Raw genomic sequence first — 18,714 nt, 5'->3', positions numbered from 1 at the left:
AATAATAAAATAATAGTAATATTAATAGTAGTAATAATAATGTTGTGAGAAATAATATTAAAAGTAATAATAATAATAGTAACAATTATAGTAATAACAACAATAATGACAATAATAATCATAATTAACTAAAACATCAGGACCATCATAACCCCAGAAATCATGTCGTTATCCTAGAGTTCTTTATCAATGGGAGAAACCCATGAATCTTTTTAATGCTCCTACATCAGACCCACCGTGACCAGGTTAAAGTGGTGGTACAACAGACACTGAATAAGCGAATGAACGCAGCAGTGGTCACATGATCAGTCGATGTGTTTTTATTCCCAGGGAAACTTTTTCCAGAATATCGGCTCCATCACGCTGTTCGCCGTCATCGGAACCACCATTTCTGCCTTCATCGTCGGAGGAGGGATTTATTTCCTCGGCCAGGTAATTTTCGGATAAATAAACATCAGATTAGTGCTGAATGTCCATATAATTATGAACTATGGAACAAAAGCAATAGCTTCATTTGTTACTGGTAGTAGTACTGTAGTATCTGTTCACACTGCTGATGTAGTACAGACGCCTGCTTGTGTCTGCTGGGGGTCTGTAGCACTTTATCTGAGACCCAGTCTGAGAGATTCTGATACTCCAGATTTTGGTGTAAGCGTTGTAAATGTTGTGTCGTGTCTCCTCAGGTGGATGTTATTTACAAGATGACCATGACTGACAGGTGAGTGACGTCTCATTCACTCACATTTTATCAGATCCTTTAACCTTTGATTAGTTTGAGCACTTTAAGCTACAGGTGATGCTGCTGTGATGTGAGGATTTAAATGTAAAAATGAAATTAGTTTCTCGTCTCCGTCTCCGTCCTCAGTTTTGCGTTCGGCTCGCTCATCTCGGCGGTGGATCCGGTGGCCACCATCGCCATCTTCAACGCTCTGAACGTGGATCCCGTGCTGAACATGCTGGTGTTCGGAGAGAGCATTCTCAACGACGCCGTGTCCATCGTCCTCACCAAGTAACGATCGTTTCATCTGGATTTTGGGTTAGAATTCTGGCTCGGGGGGTTTTTATGGTTTGCATTCAGGACAGATTCCAGTGAGAACGAAGCCGCCAATGATCTCAGTTAGCAACAATAGACAGAGAGTAAAGAAACTTAACGTTATTGTGATACGTGCAGCCAAATGGAGGCGCATTTTGGTCATTTATAACTGCACTGAGCGAGCAGGAGAGAAAACGGTGCACAATCCATCCCTAAAATCCAGCCTTACATTATCCGAATTGAAATTAAATACATTTGGTTTGCTTATTTTACTTGTTGTCAGTTTTAAAGAAACAGGACATTACACACTGGGTCTGTGTGAAACCCAGCGCTCTCTCTCTACACAGACGCATTTACATCATCCTACACTCCCGAGAAGAGGGCGTGTCTAAATTCTCAGCTCCCTTAAAATTCTCCTACTGAGGCGCCTTAATTCTGAGTGATGATCTGACTGAATGACGAGGGAGCGCCCGACGCCTCCTCAGCGCTGAAGGCAATCCCAGAATTCAGTGCGGCACGACTCTTCTCTCGCTGTATAAGTAGAGCGTCTAAATAATCTGATTATGAGTCTGATATCTTATCAGAACCCTCTCTACTGAGGAGCTGATCAGGTAGGTAGTGGGGAGCAGGGCGGGTCACCGGGTCACCCACTATTTATTCAAATTATTCTCCAGGCCACCCGAGGAGGACGTGGGTCCCTGCTGAGTCTGGTTCCTCTCAAGGTTCCTTCCTGTAATTTTAAGAGAATTTTTCCTGCAACTGTCGCCCTCGGCTTGCTCAACAGGGGTTTTTGGTCTGTTGGTCCTGGATTCTGTTCGAGACAATGTTGCTTGGAAGTTGCTTCGAGACGATGTTCATTGTAAAATGCGCTTTATAAATAAAGTTGACTTGACTTGACCCACTAACACGCTATATGGCCAAAAGTATTCGGACACCTGACCGTGAGCTTGTCGGACGTCCCGATTCGGTGACGTCTGTGTGATCTTTTCAGGCAGAACAGCAGCCGCTCTTCTGAGAAGCTTCTCACAAGACTTTGAAGTGTGTCTGTGTATGGGAATTTGTGCCCGTTCAGTTTCAGTCTATTTGTAAGGCTGGGAATTGATTAATCGATGTTCCGGTTTATCCCAGTTGTAGTCTAGTGGTTAAAGTAGTGAACTAGTAATCAAAAGGTTGCTGGTTCAAGCCCCACCACTGCCAGGTTGTCACTGCTGTTGGGCCCTTGAGCGAGGCCCTTAATTCTCAATTGCTTAGACAATATGCTGTCACAGTACTGTAAGTCGCTTTGGATAAAAGCATCTGCTCAATGCTGAAATGTAAATGTAATCTAAATGTTGGGTGCTGCTAAACTGAGCTTTTCTTCAGGCAGTTGTAGCCTAGTGCTTAAGGTACTGGACTAGTAATCAAAAGGTCGTTGGTTCAAGCCCTTCTGCTGTCGGGCCCTTGAACTTTCAATTGCTCAGACTGTACACTGTCACAGTACTGTAAGTCACTTTGGATAAAAGCGTCTGCTCAATGCCGAAAATGTGTTTATGGACCTTGCAACGTTTACCAAATTTTCGTCACGGTTTATATACCTGTTAGCACTTGACGAGGCTAAAACACCCCAACTAAATAATCAGAAGGGGCGTCCATGCGCTCCTGTGAGTTTAGTGTATGTACAGTGTATCACAAAAGTGAGTACACCCCTCACATTTCTGCAAATATTTCATTATATCTTTTCATGGGACAACACTATAGACATGAAACTTGGATATAACTTAGAGTAGTCAGTGTACAGCTTGTATAGCAGTGTAGATTTACTGTCTTCTGAAAATAACTCAACACACAGCCATTAATGTCTAAATAGCTGCAACATAAGTGAGTACACCCCACAGTGAACATGTCCAAATTGTGTCCAAATGTGTCGTTGTCCCTCCCTGGTGTCATGTGTCAAGGTCCCAGGTGTAAATGGGGAGCAGGGCTGTTAAATTTGGTGTTTTGGGTACAATTCTCTCATACTGGCCACTGGATATTCAACATGGCACCTCATGGCAAAGAACTCTCTGAGGATGTGAGAAATAGAATTGTTGCTCTCCACAAAGATGGCCTGGGCTATAAGAAGATCGCTAACACCCTGAAACTGAGCTACAGCATGGTGGCCAAGGTCATACAGCGGTTTTCCAGGACAGGTTCCACTCGGAACAGGCTTCGCCAGGGTCGACCAAAGAAGTCGAGTCCACGTGTTCGGCGTCATATCCAGAGGTTGGCTTTAAAAAATAGACACATGAGTGCTGCCAGCATTGCTGCAGAGGTTGAAGACGTGGGAGGTCAGCCTGTCAGTGCTCAGACCATACGCCGCACACTGCATCAACTCGGTCTGCATGGTCGTCATCCCAGAAGGAAGCTGACGCACAAGAAAGCCCGCAAACAGTTTGCTGAAGACAAGCAGTCCAAGAACATGGATTACTGGAATGCCCTGTGGTCTGACGAGACCAAGATAAACTTGTTTGGCTCAGATGGTGTCCAGCATGTGTGGCGGCGCCCTGGTGAGAAGTACCAAGACAACTGTATCTTGCCTACAGTCAAGCATGGTGGTGGTAGCATCATGGTCTTGGGCTGCATGAGTGTTGCTGGCACTGGGGAGCTGCAGTTCATTGAGGGAAACATGAATTCCAACATGTACTGTGACATTCTGAAACAGAGCATGATCCCCTCCCTTCGAAAACTGGGCCTCATGGCAGTTTTCCAACAGGATAACGACCCCAAACACAACCTCCAAGATGACAACTGCCTTGCTGAGGAAGCTGAAGGTAAAGGTGATGGACTAAACAGGGCTCTAGACTAACTTTTTGCACTGGTTGCACTGGTGCGCCTAACTTTTTTTCTTAGGTGCACCAGCACAAAAGTTAGGTGCACCCAAATTTTTGACCGCATCGCATTTAACACCGCAGTTTTACAGGTTCACTTTTTTTTTTTTAAATCACTGTCCACACAGGCAATATTGACTTGTAAATAACTAACAATCTGGTCAACATGGCCTTGTCTGATGATCTGTTTGCTACTGCCTGCCACTGAAGGGCAGTGGGGAGAGGGGACACTTGGGCAGTGCATTTATCGCGGCATGTAATGTGTTTTATAGATGCATTGTGCTTTTTCAGCCTTTCAATTCGAAATGTATTAGAACCAGTCACAAATATACTATTGCCGGCCACTGTCTTCCCATGCTCTTTACAGTTAATTATAGTATTATAGACTAATTATAGTACACTTATAAAAACTATAAAAATAATAATAGAGTAAATGTGTATGTATGTGTGTATATCTATTTATATGTGTGTGTATATTTAAAATTATATGTATATGTTTGTGTGTGTGTTAGAGTGTAATCTTAAATGCAGTGCATTATATTATCGGCTTTACTGAATCTTTTACACAGATTCCTAAAATCACTTGCGGTGCACTCACTGTGTATTTTGACTACATGTATTGTAATATATTTTGGTCTTTTAGTTATTTTTATATTTTACTTAACGAAAATATTGTCGTGTTTTTACTTTCACTATCGCGGCACTTTACCGCTAGCATTAGCCCCTTGCTACTGTAGAGGGTCGGCTCACCTAGCCGCTGTCCGGTGGGGATGCTGCGGGTCTTTTGCTGTGGGGGGGTGGAGGTGTGGGAATAAAGGCACACGGCAGGGTAGAGTCACTTTAACTGTTTAGTCAGGACTTAAGTGAGCGTTACAACACTTTACACCGCCGAGCTCCAGAACCCGAACTTCCATTCTGGGGACATCCGGCGAGTCTCATATACAAAACTAAACTTACTGCAGAACGTCCGAACGCACGTGTATAAACCTGGTGCTGCATTCTGATTGGCTGAGCTGAATGTCGCTCACATATCACCGCTACAATATTGTCCCGCCCTTCACTATCTCTGATTGGTTTAGACCATGATATTGGCCTAATGTGTGTCTGTTGTTTTTTTTATTTCCCTCGGACGCCTGGTCGCACCGGTGCGACCTGAGATTTTTTTTAGTCGCACCATTGAGAAATTAGGTCGCATGTGCGACCAAATTGGTCGCACTCTAGAGCCCTGCTAAACCCAATTGAGCACCTGTGGCGCATCCTCAAGTGGAAGGTGGAGGAGTTCAAGGTGTCTAACATCCACCAGCTCCGTGATGTCATCATGGAGGAGTGGAAGAGGATTCCAGTAGCAACCTGTGCAGCTCTGGTGAATTCCATGCCCAGGAGGGTTAAGGCAGTGCTGGATAATAATGGTGGTCACACAAAATATTGACACTTTGGGCACAATTTGGACATGTTCACTGTGGGGTGTACTCACTTATGTTGCAGCTATTTAGACATTAATGGCTGTGTGTTGAGTTATTTTCAGAAGACAGTAAATCTACACTGCTATACAAGTTGTACACTGACTACTCTAAGTTATATCCAAGTTTCATGTCTATAGTGTTGTCCCATGAAAAGATATAATGAAATATTTGCAGAAATGTGAGGGGTGTACTTACTTTTGTGATACACTGTATATATGGGTCTGTACTTATAAAGAAGTTCAGATATCCAACCTGTGGGCGGAATAATGACCTATTGTGTTGAGTGTAAGCACTTGTTAATATCCAGGCGTGATTTCCTGAACGTGAACTCTTCCTGTTCCTGCTAGGAAAACTGTGTCCTAGTTTGGACGCTTCTTGAAAAGTTGGAGCCGTCTGATCGGTCTGATCGGTCTGATCTCGCTCCCTGGAGAGAAATGATCGCTTAGGAGAAATAAAATGGGTAAAATACTCGTGTGTGTGCTTTAAAGAGGAGGAGAGCAGCAGCGGCAGGGGGAGAAGATCTCAGAACCAGAAATGTCATGTTGAGTAATGGAATTCATGCAGACTCTTATATAAGGAGGATTCTACTTAAAAACAAAACAAAAAAAAACCACAGGGGAGCTTTACCGCTGCCCACCTGAAAAGCAGCAGGAACAACTGCTCTGCGGTAAATAATGCGCCATGAACTGCACCACCCACACGGAAATGTAATATATAACATATATGCCCCTATCTATAATGGTTTATACTACATGTGTTAGCTATAAGGTGATAAATTATAACATACACGTATCCTCTAGATGTATGTAGATGTAAGTTATTATGGGCTCATATTTTATAGATGAGAATTTTATATACACTGATCAGCCATAACATTAAATAATATTAAAACCACTTCCTTGTTTCTACACTCACTGTCCATGTTATCAGCTCCACTTACCATATAGAAGCACTTTGTAGTTCTACAATTACTGACTGTAGTCCATCTGCTTCTCTACATACCTTTTTAACTGGCTTTTTCACCCTGTTCTTCAATGGTCAGGACCCCCACAGGACCACCACAGAGCAGGTATTATTTAGGTGGTGGATGATTCTCAGCACTGCAGTGACACTGACATGGTGGTGGTGTGTTAGTGTGTGTTGTGCTGGTATGAGTGGATCAGACACAGCAGCGCTGCTGGAGTTTTTAAACACCTCACTGTCACCGCTGGACTGAGAATAGTCCACCAACCAAAAACATCCAGCCAACAGCGCCCCGTGGGCAGCGTCCTGTGCCCACTGATGAAGGTCTAGAAGATGAGCGACTCAAACGGCAGCAATAGATGAGCGATCGTCTCTGACTTTACATCTACAAGGTGGACCGACTAGGTAGGAGTGTCTAATAGAGTGGACAGTGAGTGGACACGGATTTTAAAACCTCCAGCAGCGCCGCTGTGTCTGATCCACTCATATCAGCACAACACACACTAACACACCACCACCATGTCGGTGTCACTGCAGTGCTGGGAATGATCCACCACCTAAATAATACCTGCTCTGTGGGGGTCCTGTGGGGGTCCTGACCATTGAAGAACAGGGTGAAAGGAGCTAACAAAGCATGTAGAGAAACAGATTGTCCACAGCCAGTAATTGTAGAACTACAAAGTGCTTTTATATGGTAAGTGGAGCTGATCAAATGGACAGTGAGTGTAGAAACAAGGAGGTGGTTTTAATGTTATGACTGATCGGTGTGTTTACATGTATTATTGCACTTCTCATGTAAATATCCACAGTGAAGCATCAGCTGAAAACATCGAGTGCGACTGTGTGTGTGTGTGTGTGTCCAGGCTGTACTTGTCCCCATCGCCACACTGACCACAGTGAAGCGGTCAGTGAAAATACATGAATTCCACAAGTACAGAAGAAAAAAAAACAGTCATGGTCAAAAATATTGGCGCCCCTGAAAACTGCCGCGGTTACAAATGCTCTCTCTCTCTCTCTCTCTCTCTCTCTGGAGGGTTCCTCAGCGGTCACCAGTGAGTCCCGTCAGGAAGAGGCACCCTTCAAATCCGGTAGACCTGGGGCAGCTGGCGAAACAATAGCCGTCCAGTTTTCCCAGTAGAGAGGTGTAAGGAGGTCAATTCCGGTGACGGGGGAGAAATTTGCTACCAAATATTAATTTGACAGGGTCGATCATGTAGTCCAGTCCACGTGTAGAGTTTTACCTGGACCTACAGCAGATCATCATCATCAGACAATAGAAATGAACAGGTGAAGATTGCAGCGTTTGGATTGGCAGCAGTGCCAATATTTGAACTCTTTAAACTGAATGCATAACACACACACACACACTCACACACTCACACACACACACACACACACATGTCGCCTGGTCATGTGGCAGGAATCACACGGTTTGAAAGGACGGATCAGGAGGTCTCATTACAGGATGACCTCAGCAGGGCTGGAGGGGTTTAGTTTCATTCATGCGTCAGCGTGATCACACAGCGGTCATCATGTGCTCACGGTCGGGTGTCCAGATACTTTTGGCCATGTAGTGTAGTAGTACATAATTAATGAGAGTGTTATTATGGAGCAACATGTTCTGACATTATCAGTCGTCGTTAGAATGGGCGGTGCGCGTCAGCGTGGATGAATGAGTAGAGACCGATTCAGTGAGAAGAACGAGGTTCTGATGTGTTCTCCACAATCAGTGAGAAGAACGAGGTTCTGATGTGTTCTCCACAATCAGTGAGAAGAACGAGGTTCTGATGTGTTCTCCACAATCAGTGAGAAGAACGAGGTTCTGATGTGTTCTCCACAATCAGTGAGAAGAACGAGGTTCTGATGTGTTCTCCACAATCAGTGAGAAGAACGAGGTTCTGATGTGTTCTCCACAATCAGTGAGAAGAACGAGGTTCTGATGTGTTCTCCACAATCAGTGAGAAGAACGAGGTTCTGATGTGTTGATGAAGAACGAGGTTCTGATGTGTTGATGAAGAACGAGGTTCTGATGTATTGATGAGGAACGAGATTCTGACGTGTTGATGAGGAACGAGGTTCTGACGTGTTGATGAGGAACGAGGTTCTGACGTGTTGATGAGGAACGAGGTTCTGACGTGTTGATGAGGAACGAGGTTCTGACGTGTTTGTGTCTCTGTGTTTTTCAGTACGGCGGAGGGCTTCGGCGGCTCTGACGTCTCCTCGGTGACGGGATGGCAGACGTTCCTTCAGGCTCTGGGTTACTTCCTCAAAATGTTCTTCGGTTCGTCGGCTCTGGGCACGCTCACCGGCCTCATCTCGGCCCTCGTATCCTTCCACGCTGCCGTGTGTGTGTGTGCTGCTTTACTAAATAGCAATGTTATAAGGTTAAAAGTTTGTGGACACCTGAACAGGGCTGTCGGGGGGAGAATTTACCCTCCTTGGTTGAGATTGGGGGATAAGAGGAAGATTACCTGGATAAAAATAATAAATGCAGGTTTGTCCACATACTTTTGGCTATAAGTTGTTGAAATGGATCTTAACCCGAGACGTTCAGTGTCTGAAGCACTTCGACCTGAGGAAGACTCCGTCCCTGGAGTTCGGGATGATGTTCATCTTCGCGTATCTGCCGTACGGTCTGGCCGAGGGGATCAAACTTTCCGGTGAGTTCCTGCCGGGTGACATTCCTTCACCTGAATACCACCATCACAGGAGAGAGCGGGAAAGCATGCGAGTGGTTAAACTGGAAAAACCGCACGGGAGTCGGAGTCGAACCGTAACCGTGACATTCCAAACGTTCGCCGAGGTTCAGCGTCCTTTGTGAGCTTTAAGTACGAACACACACCCAGACAACACGTTCAGAACCGGTCCGACTTCCTGGGAAACTCTGGGAATGTTTGAGGTCAGTTTACGTTTCACTACAGACAATCTGAGCAATTATTTATAATTAACTTTAATTAATTATTTTATGGCTGAATGAACCCAATAATCAGCACAAGAGCTTCTTAACTGGAGTGTAAATAGCAGCAGTGGTGCAGTAATCAACTTCAGGTGCTTCATCAGATGATGTTTTTGTTCCAACCACGTCTGGTTCCACTGGGAAACTCTGGGTGCGAGGCAGGAACCCCCCAAACAGGACGGAGCCTAAAAATAACCCGACGTTGTTGTTGATATAATAAAATGAATGAAAATTGACACAATTTATTATGAAAATGCGCATCGCCGAAATGTCCTACATCCCCCTCCATATGAAATGGTCAGGCATAACATTATGACCACCTTCCTAAGGTTCCTAAGGCAATTGCATTATGACCAGCCTGTGCTCCCCACGTGCATCAATGAGCCGCCCATAACCCTGTCGCCGGTTTACCCCTGTTCCTTCCTTGGAGCACTTGTGATAGATACTGACCACTGCAGACCGGGACACACCCCACAAGGGTTTGGAGATGCTCTGACCCAGTTGTCTAGCCATCACAATTTGGCCCTCATCAAACTCGCTCAGATCCTCACGCTCGCCCATTTTTCCTGCTTCTAACATCAACTTTGAGGATAAAATGTTCACTCGCTGCCTAATATACCCCCCCCCCCCCCACTAACAGGTGCCGTGATGAAGAGATAATCAGAGTTATTCACTTCACCTGTCAGTGGTCATAATGTTATGCCTTGTTGGTGTATATATATATATATATTTAGGGCTGTCAAACGATTAACATTTTTAATCGCGATTAATCTCAGAATTTCATATAGTTAATCGCGATTAATCGTTTTTTTTTTTTTTTTTTTTTTTTTTTTTTTTTTTTTTTTTTTTTTTTTAAAAGGAGGTGGTTTTAATGTTATGGCTGATCGATGTACATACACTAACATACACAAAAACTCATTCACAATCAACACAGTCTTGTTCCCTGGGTTCTGACAACTCATACTAGGGACTATATTACTCGCATCTTTGCACAATATTGGATTGTTTTTGCACCTTATTCTCACCTTATTCTACCTGCTGCTATATAAACCCTACGCTGCTAACTGGATATCAGAATACGTTTTTATTAGGGCTGTCGAAGTTAATGCGATAATAATAACGCGTTCCAGTGTTGCCAGATTGGGCGGTTATCCGCCAAATTGGGCGGATTTTGTTGGAAAACAATTTAATAGCATTTAAATAACACTTCTGTTTAAAAGAAAATATTCAGTTTTAAGAAGCACCAGCATTGTAGAAGGATATTAAAAGTAAAGTCAATTTTCAATGCTGATTTGGCTTAATAGTGTTGGTCAGTCTGTATCATATTCTTAAAATGATAAAGTATTGCAAAGGAATATCTTTGAAATTCTTCCTCATAATGTTAAGGTTGCTTTTGGTTTTTCACTTGTGAGGGAAAATTAAGAGAGAAAAAAGCTTATTATTATTATAATGCGTGTGATATACAGTGTATCACAAAAGTGAGTACACCCCTCACATTTCTGCAGATATTTAAGTATATCTTTTCATGGGACAACACTGACAAAATGACACTTTGACACAATGAAAAGTAGTCTGTGTGCAGCTTATATAACAGTGTAAATTTATTCTTCCCTCAAAATAACTCAATATACAGCCATTAATGTCTAAACCACCGGCAACAAAAGTGAGTACACCCCTTAGTGAAAGTTTCTGAAGTGTCAATATTTTGTGTGGCCACCATTATTTCCCAGAACTGCCTTAACTCTCCTGGGCATGGAGTTTACCAGAGCTTCACAGGTTGCCACTGGAATGCTTTTCCACTCCTCCATGACGACATCACGGAGCTGGCGGATATTCGAGACTTTGCACTCCTCCACCTTCCGCTTGAGGATGCCCCAAAGATGTTCTATTGGGTTTAGGTCTGGAGACATGCTTGGCCAGTCCATCACCTTTACCCTCAGCCTCTTCAATAAAGCAGTGGTCGTCTTAGAGGTGTGTTTGGGGTCATTATCATGCTGGAACACTGCCCTGCGACCCAGTTTCCGGAGGGAGGGGATCATGCTCTGCTTCAGTATTTCACAGTACATATTGGAGTTCATGTGTCCCTCAATGAAATGTAACTCCCCAACACCTGCTGCACTCATGCAGCCCCAGACCATGGCATTCCCACCACCATGCTTGACTGTAGGCATGACGCACTTATCTTTGTACTCCTCACCTGATTGCCGCCACACATGCTTGAGACCATCTGAACCAAACAAATTAATCTTGGTCTCATCAGACCATAGGACATGGTTCCAGTAATCCATGTCCTTTGTTGACATGTCTTCAGCAAACTGTTTGCGGGCTTTCTTGTGTAGAGACTTCAGAAGAAGCTTCCTTCTGGGGTGACAGCCATGCAGACCAATTTGATGTAGTGTGCGGCGTATGGTCTGAGCACTGACAGGCTGACCCCCCACCTTTTCAATCTCTGCAGCAATGCTGACAGCACTCCTGCGCCTATCTTTCAAAGACAGCAGTTGGATGTGATGCTGAGCACGTGCACTCAGCTTCTTTGGACGACCAACGCGAGGTCTGTTCTGAGTGGACCCTGCTCTTTTAAAACGCTGGATGATCTTGGCCACTGTGCTGCAGCTCAGTTTCAGGGTGTTGGCAATCTTCTTGTAGCCTTGGCCATCTTCATGTAGCGCAACAATTCGTCTTTTAAGATCCTCAGAGAGTTCTTTGCCATGAAGTGCCATGTTGGAACTTTCAGTGACCAGTATGAGAGAGTGTGAGAGCTGTACTACTAAATTGAACACACCTGCTCCCTATGCACACCTGAGACCTAGTAACACTAACAAATCACATGACATTTTGGAGGGAAAATGACAAGCAGTGCTCAATTTGGACATTTAGGGGTGTAGTCTCTTAGGGGTGTACTCACTTTTGTTGCCGGTGGTTTAGACATTAATGGCTGTATATTGAGTTATTTTGAGGGAAGAATAAATTTACACTGTTATATAAGCTGCACACAGACTACTTTTCATTGTGTCAAAGTGTCATTTTGTCAGTGTTGTCCCATGAAAAGATATACTTAAATATCTGCAGAAATGTGAGGGGTGTACTCACTTTTGTGATACACTGTATATCATTTACGTGATCTGCGTATCACATTACCACTGTACGTCACTGAGCTGATATGTGTATCAGGTGAGCAGCGGGTAACGGCGTGTTATGTTTAAGTGTGATGCTCCAAGTTGTGGATTAAGCAATAAAGACAAACTCGTTCTCCACATAACTAGTATCATTTGTATTTCGTGGTTAAGTACAAAACATAACAATGCGGGTCTTCGTGATGTAATTCTACATGGCACTCACTGCCTGTATAGGTGCATTTTTCCTGTATAGAATTTGCGTTAACGGCACTATTTTTTTTAATCGCGTTAAATTGAGATCGCGTTAATGCGTTAATAACGCGTTAACTTCGACAGCCCTAATATATATATATATATTTGTGGACACACCCTCAGGTTAATATGTCAGGTGTTTATTATCCCACACCAGTACCTGATCTTACAAACGCCCTTTCTCAAGATCTTGTAGAACGCCTTCCCAAAAGAGTGGAGACTGTTGTAGTGGCAAACTGAAGGCAAATCAGTGTTAATTCTGCATGATTTTGGAATGGGATGTCAAAAAAGCTCACTATACTTTTGTTTATAATGAGTTTTCCACTATTTGTGTGTGTATATATTTAGTCTATATGGGGTTAAGCCTCAGATGATAAGCTGACATCCATGATAAATGTCTGGAAGGCTTTTCACAAGATTTCTGGAGTGTGTCTGTGGGAATTTGTGCCCATTTAGTCTGCTCAGTGTTCCAGTTCATCCCGAGAATGTTGACTGGGGTTGAGGCCAAGGTTCTGTGCAGTTCATTCAAACCATTGCTCGTTTGTTTCATTGATCAGTCAGTCATTGATCAGTCTGTGTGTGTGTGTGTGTGTGTGTGTGTGTGTGTGTGTAGGTATCATGGCGATCCTGTTTTCGGGGATCGTGATGTCTCATTACACTCATCACAATCTGTCTCCGGTCACTCAGATCCTCATGCAGCAGACCCTGCGCACCGTCGCCTTCATGTGTGGTCAGTGAAACCTTTATTATTCAGACGTGGACTCGCTCTTGTGCTTCGTATCTTTGTGTTACTCTTTAATCAGATCAGGGACGGATGACCAGAATTTCTCCCTCTGAATCTAACAGTAGAGAAGAGTTCATGGGTTTATTATTTATGGTCCGGTTGCTCAGACTATCATGATGATGTTGGGCTGCTGGTACGACGATCTTACAGTTCAGTTCAGTGTTAGATTTAAGCCCGGTGTAATGGGAGCCACGTCCTTCAAAAAGTTTCACTTTCGATTTAACTGTACATAGAATATGATAGTCTTTAAATATTTCAAGAATGCAAGTCATTTCAGCTCTATACAAGAAATTAAACAACGTTCCTCCAGGACCAGGACCAGGGTGCAACACAGTGGACCACAGACGTTAGTGTTGGTCAGTACATGGTCCTGAGTTAATGATAAGTGAAGTAAGTGAAGTAAAAACAGATTCTGATATACAGTTAGCAGGATAGCAGGCTTTTTTTTAGCTTTTTCACCAGAGCATGGAGGTTATTTTTGTTAATAAAGAAATAAAGACCAGCACACTGAGAAAGTGAGGGAGGTTTTGGATTTCACCACACGGTGCATGAAAAATAACACATAAAGCGCCGCCTAGTGGTGGTGGGATCTACACTCAGAGTTTTACCAGGACAGAGAGCACATACGTACATTATTAAGATTATTATAGAAATTTAAAAATAATGATTATAGTTGTGGCTTTCTGGTATTTAAGGTAAAGTAAACACATTTCTCTTTTTCTTTTTTTCTTTTTATTATTTAATATCACAAATGTATTTTTGTATTTATGTTTTTACATTGATTTAATAGACAGATGCTTTATTAATCCCGAAGGAAATTAAGGGAAAAAAATATTTAAATATCAGCACAATTAAAACTATTTTAAAGATTCTCTGCATTTAAAAGTGCACTTTAACAACAGCACATAAAATATTAAATAGATGCAATTTCCTTTTTTTCTTCCTATTATTATTATGTATATTTATTATTGTTGTTTTTATTATGAATATTATTATTATGTTTATTAATAATGATCTATTATCATTAATTGTTATTATTAGTATTATTATTACTATTGTCACTGTTATGATTATTACTGTTATGATTATTATTAATGATTATTATTATCATTATTAATATTATCATTATTATTATCATTATTGTTATTATTATTATCATTAATAATATTATCATTATTATTATTATCATTATTATTATTATTATTATCACTATTATTATTATTATCACTATTAATATTATTATTATTATTATTATTATTATTATTAAGGATGTTCTTGGTCTCTTTTGGCCATTTTAACATATTTTAAATCAAATATTTCTGAATTCTGCTGAGCTGAGGTTCTCTCACTGTATTCAGATGATTTGTGTGTCTGTTTCTTTTTAATCTGAGATTATTTATTTAGCAGAAGCTTTCAAATAAAACGGATCACACGCAGGTCCGATAACACATCATGATTTTCATCTCGGCTGTTCCTCGGAATTTTCTTCGTCAGTGATTAAAGGATCTTTGGTATGTTTGTTTTTTTCCACAGAGACGTGTGTGTTCGCGTTCCTCGGACTTTCCATTTTCAGTTTCCCCCACAAGTTCGAGTTCTCCTTTGTCATCTGGTGCATCGTAAGTGAAGCTTAGCGTGATTCAGATCAGATCATGTGACTTCAGACCTCAAACCCAGTTCTTATAAACTGGAAATGTTTGAAACACAAACGAAAACTGAAGCTTATAAACTGTGTGTTACTGGAATGTTACTGGAACACATTGTGTTGAGTTGAATCGAGCCCTCAGGTTTTCTCGTGGTGTCTCCTGTGTTTTCAGTTTTTGGTGCTTCTCGGTCGAGCTGTGAACATTTTCCCCCTGTCCTTCTTCCTCAACTTCTTCAGAGACCACAAGATCACCCCAAAAATGATGTGCATCATGTGGTTCAGTGGTGAGAAACCGTTTCAGCTGTTTATTCAGATTATTCAGACTCTGAATGTCTGAGTTTGTTTTCCATCGTCTCTCTCGCTGTCTCCAGGCCTCCGGGGGGCGATCCCGTACGCTCTGAGCCTCCACCTCGGCCTGGAGCCCATCGAGAAGCGCCAACTGATCGGCACCACCACCATCGTCATCGTCCTTTTCACCATCCTGCTTCTGGGGGGCGGAACCATGCCGCTCATACGCATCATGGACATCGAGGACAGCCAATCACGACGCAGGAACAGGAAGGACATCAATCTGAGCAAGACGGAGAAGATGGTGAATCACAGTTTGCATTTTTTTTGTTGTGTTTGTATTTGTGCATTTTTAATTTGATGTCTGCAGCACATTCCAAAAAAAGTCAAAGCTATCACGGTCAGGTGTCCAAATACGAGGGTCAGTTCCCTTCCGATGCATTTATCCAGCATCGTAGCAACTTTTTAATGTTTAATGTAGCTACTGATGCGCCGCTGCTTTCACATCATCATCACGTGAAGATCTTCTTCCTCTTAAAGCTTCTTTGAGCTCCAAAAAGGTGCAAATCAGATGGAGCTGAATCCGGACTATAAGCGTCTCTCAGTCTCTCAGACACGAGTGATTACTCCTCCACCCTCACCGCTTATAACCACAATATAAAAGTGCTAAATAAGCTTATAATTCATGCCAGTTCCTCTCACTGCACATCAACAGTTTCATCCTAGTGTGTAACTCATCAGCTCGACTTCTGTTTCCTACAAATCCTTGTACTTTTCCTGGTGTTCCTCTGTTCCTGATCGTCTCCTCCTTTCTCAGGGCAACACCATCGAGTCGGAGCATCTCTCGGAGCTGACGGAGGAGGAGTACGAGGCCCAGATCGTACAGAGGCACGATCTGAAGGGCTTCCTGTGGCTGGATGCCAAATATCTCAATCCCTTCTTCACCCGGAGGCTCACGCAGGAGGTGAGGAGCATCGGCCAGCCCTGTTCTCTCTGCAGCACTAGTGTTAATATTATATTACATTATTATATTATATTATATTATAAAACTTACTGTTCTCTCCACAAACTAAACACCTGAGGTGCCACAGTGAGTCCCACAGATGCTAGATATCTAGATACCAGATCGGCAGCCAGACTCGAATTCAATGTGTTTACACACACACACACACACAGGTTGTGTTTTTTTACTATTTTATTTTTGCATTTTCTCCCTTTTTTTCCCAGTTTATTGTAGCCAATTACTGGAGACCCCAATGGTGTACCAGCATTCCTCCACTTCTGTACAGGTGCCTCGGGTACTAACCAGGGTCCTTACACAGCGTCCAAGACCCCGCCCCATGTTTTAGTCTGGCCTTTTCCCACTCAGCAAACTAGTGGTCAACACTGCCAGATGTGCCTGCTAGGAGGCGCCCTTGAGTTAACTCAAAACCCATGGTTTGGAATGAGCCGCCCAACAAGCTCATTGACGGGTGTCCACATACTTTTGGTCTTGTAAGCCTATATAGTGTACATTATTAGCACTGAAGCTTGTGTGTGTTGCTTCTGTGATGTTCAGGTTCACATGCACTGTGATTATTTCATCGGGGTTTTTATGTGGTTTGGGACGCAGCACTTTGTGTTCGTTTACACAAAAATTAGCTTGTTTTGTCGTGTCGAGAATTATTATTCATTTTATTTATTTATTTAATTATTTGGAGCACTTGGGTGGGGCTGTGGTAAAATACACTCGGCCCCTGTCTGTCGGCCGGTCGGGCGTCTACACAGACATGACAGGGTGCCTGTGTAGGGAACCTTAAGCAGAATCTTGTAATTGAGACCAGAACGTTTCCACTGACTGTCGTCCACTGCTGATCTTCACTGACCTGATCGATTCCCTCTGTGTCAGGACCTGCTGCACGGGCGCATCCAGATGAAGACTCTGACCAATAAATGGTACGAGGAGGTACGACAGGGTCCCTCCGGCTCCGAGGATGAGGACGATGAAGCCGAGCTGCTTTGAGCCTTTGTGATTCGGGCCGTTCTTTTTCCCGATCCTGGTGCATCCAGCTGGATGTGGGGAGTTCGCCCGGTTCCGGGTTCCTGCGAGCTTGTTAGCGCAGCGCTGGAGGAAGAACAATTCAGATGAAGGAGGAGAAGCAGGAAGATGAAGAAATCTTCGCTCTGCAGGTTTACAGCGTTTCTCATGAGGAGGTTTTGGTTTCTTTAATCTGAATTATAAATGCAGGAACGCTGAGCGCTCAGGTAACGGGTGTAGTTTTAATTATGGGTATTTATTTGGAATATGGTTCTGAGGGAAGGAGATTTTATATGCTAACATGCTAATATACGTTCTATTGTGCTAATAAGTGTAGCAACACACTGATTTAATCACAGCGGAGCGACTGAGAATGAATGTGATTATTACTGTTATTAAAATAATTAAACACAGGGGTGTCCTCCAACTGTGAGGGGACCCACATAGATTAATGAATTAATAAATCAGCTAATTTTACACTGTATTAATTAATACATTTAGTGAAATGTTGTTTTTTTCTTACCTGGCTGTATTAGTTTGGTTCTTCTTTGGTGTGGGGGTAATAATCTGGGACAGTGGTAAAACACACTAGCACACCAGTGCTGACATTGTGAGCTCTGCTAAAGGCAGGACGAGGATGGGCTGGTCTGAGGGTGGGAACGCCGTATGGATTCACCATAACTGATGCTGCTGCATGGAAATATTGGAGATCTGTGCAGGACTCTCTGTGCGTGATACAAATCTCCATATAAACCCGCCTGGTGCAGGTGAAAAGAAGCGGTCACTACAGTCAGGGCCCTCCTCAGTCTGTAGTGGACATCTGCAGCAGTATTTAATACTGAGTTAATCATGTGTGATGTGTAAACACTGACTCCCCTGCAGGTTGTATTTAAAATAATTCCACAATGAAGGAGGTTCATTTGAAGAAACTGTTTGAATAAAATCTGTTCAGCCTAAATGAAGTCGGAATGTTCTGTATGGACTGAATAATTCAGAATAAAATAATTTGTCTCATTTTATTATTTTATATTTTCATGAACATTTATTTAATGTCAGTGCAGGTTTCTCTGAGTAAATATAATGAAGCTGCTCTGAATGTGGAAGATTTTGCATCCAGGTTAAAAACTTCTCTTCTTTTCATTTGTCTATGATTGAGATCTCTCACTCTACTCTCACTGCACTACCATTTTATTATGTTATTATCTACTTTAATAGTGATTCTTTTAGCATATTGTTTCTGTTTATAAGCTAATTTCATGTTTTAATGCTGTTATTTCTCTCTGAATGGCCGCTGTATATGAAGTGTGGTAGTGTGGGCACATGGCCGCAAGGTGGCGCTCATGTACAATTTCTA

General features: G+C 42.7%; 1 protein-coding gene across 1 annotated transcript in view; it reads left to right on the top strand.

Annotated features, from left to right (window-relative positions):
• Window positions 1-18,382, top strand: part of slc9a8 (solute carrier family 9 member 8) — a 28,327-nt gene extending 9,945 nt beyond the window's left edge. Inside the window, exons 7-17 of the mRNA XM_063015367.1 lie at window positions 331-432; window positions 684-718; window positions 866-1,009; window positions 8,492-8,630; window positions 8,860-8,965; window positions 13,243-13,359; window positions 14,947-15,029; window positions 15,228-15,339; window positions 15,427-15,647; window positions 16,161-16,307; window positions 17,232-18,382. Of these exons, the coding sequence (XP_062871437.1) occupies window positions 331-432; window positions 684-718; window positions 866-1,009; window positions 8,492-8,630; window positions 8,860-8,965; window positions 13,243-13,359; window positions 14,947-15,029; window positions 15,228-15,339; window positions 15,427-15,647; window positions 16,161-16,307; window positions 17,232-17,345 (1,320 nt within the window). The 3' untranslated portion in view covers window positions 17,346-18,382. The remainder of the gene's footprint in view (window positions 1-330; window positions 433-683; window positions 719-865; window positions 1,010-8,491; window positions 8,631-8,859; window positions 8,966-13,242; window positions 13,360-14,946; window positions 15,030-15,227; window positions 15,340-15,426; window positions 15,648-16,160; window positions 16,308-17,231) is intronic.
• The last annotated feature ends 332 nt before the right edge of the window (window positions 18,383-18,714 follow it).

This window comes from Trichomycterus rosablanca, chromosome 19 (genome assembly GCF_030014385.1).
Source record: "Trichomycterus rosablanca isolate fTriRos1 chromosome 19, fTriRos1.hap1, whole genome shotgun sequence".
Taxonomy (NCBI): Eukaryota; Metazoa; Chordata; class Actinopteri; order Siluriformes; family Trichomycteridae; genus Trichomycterus; species Trichomycterus rosablanca.
The sequence above is the reverse complement of the archived record's forward strand: the minus strand, read 5'-3'. Positions and strand labels throughout refer to the sequence as shown.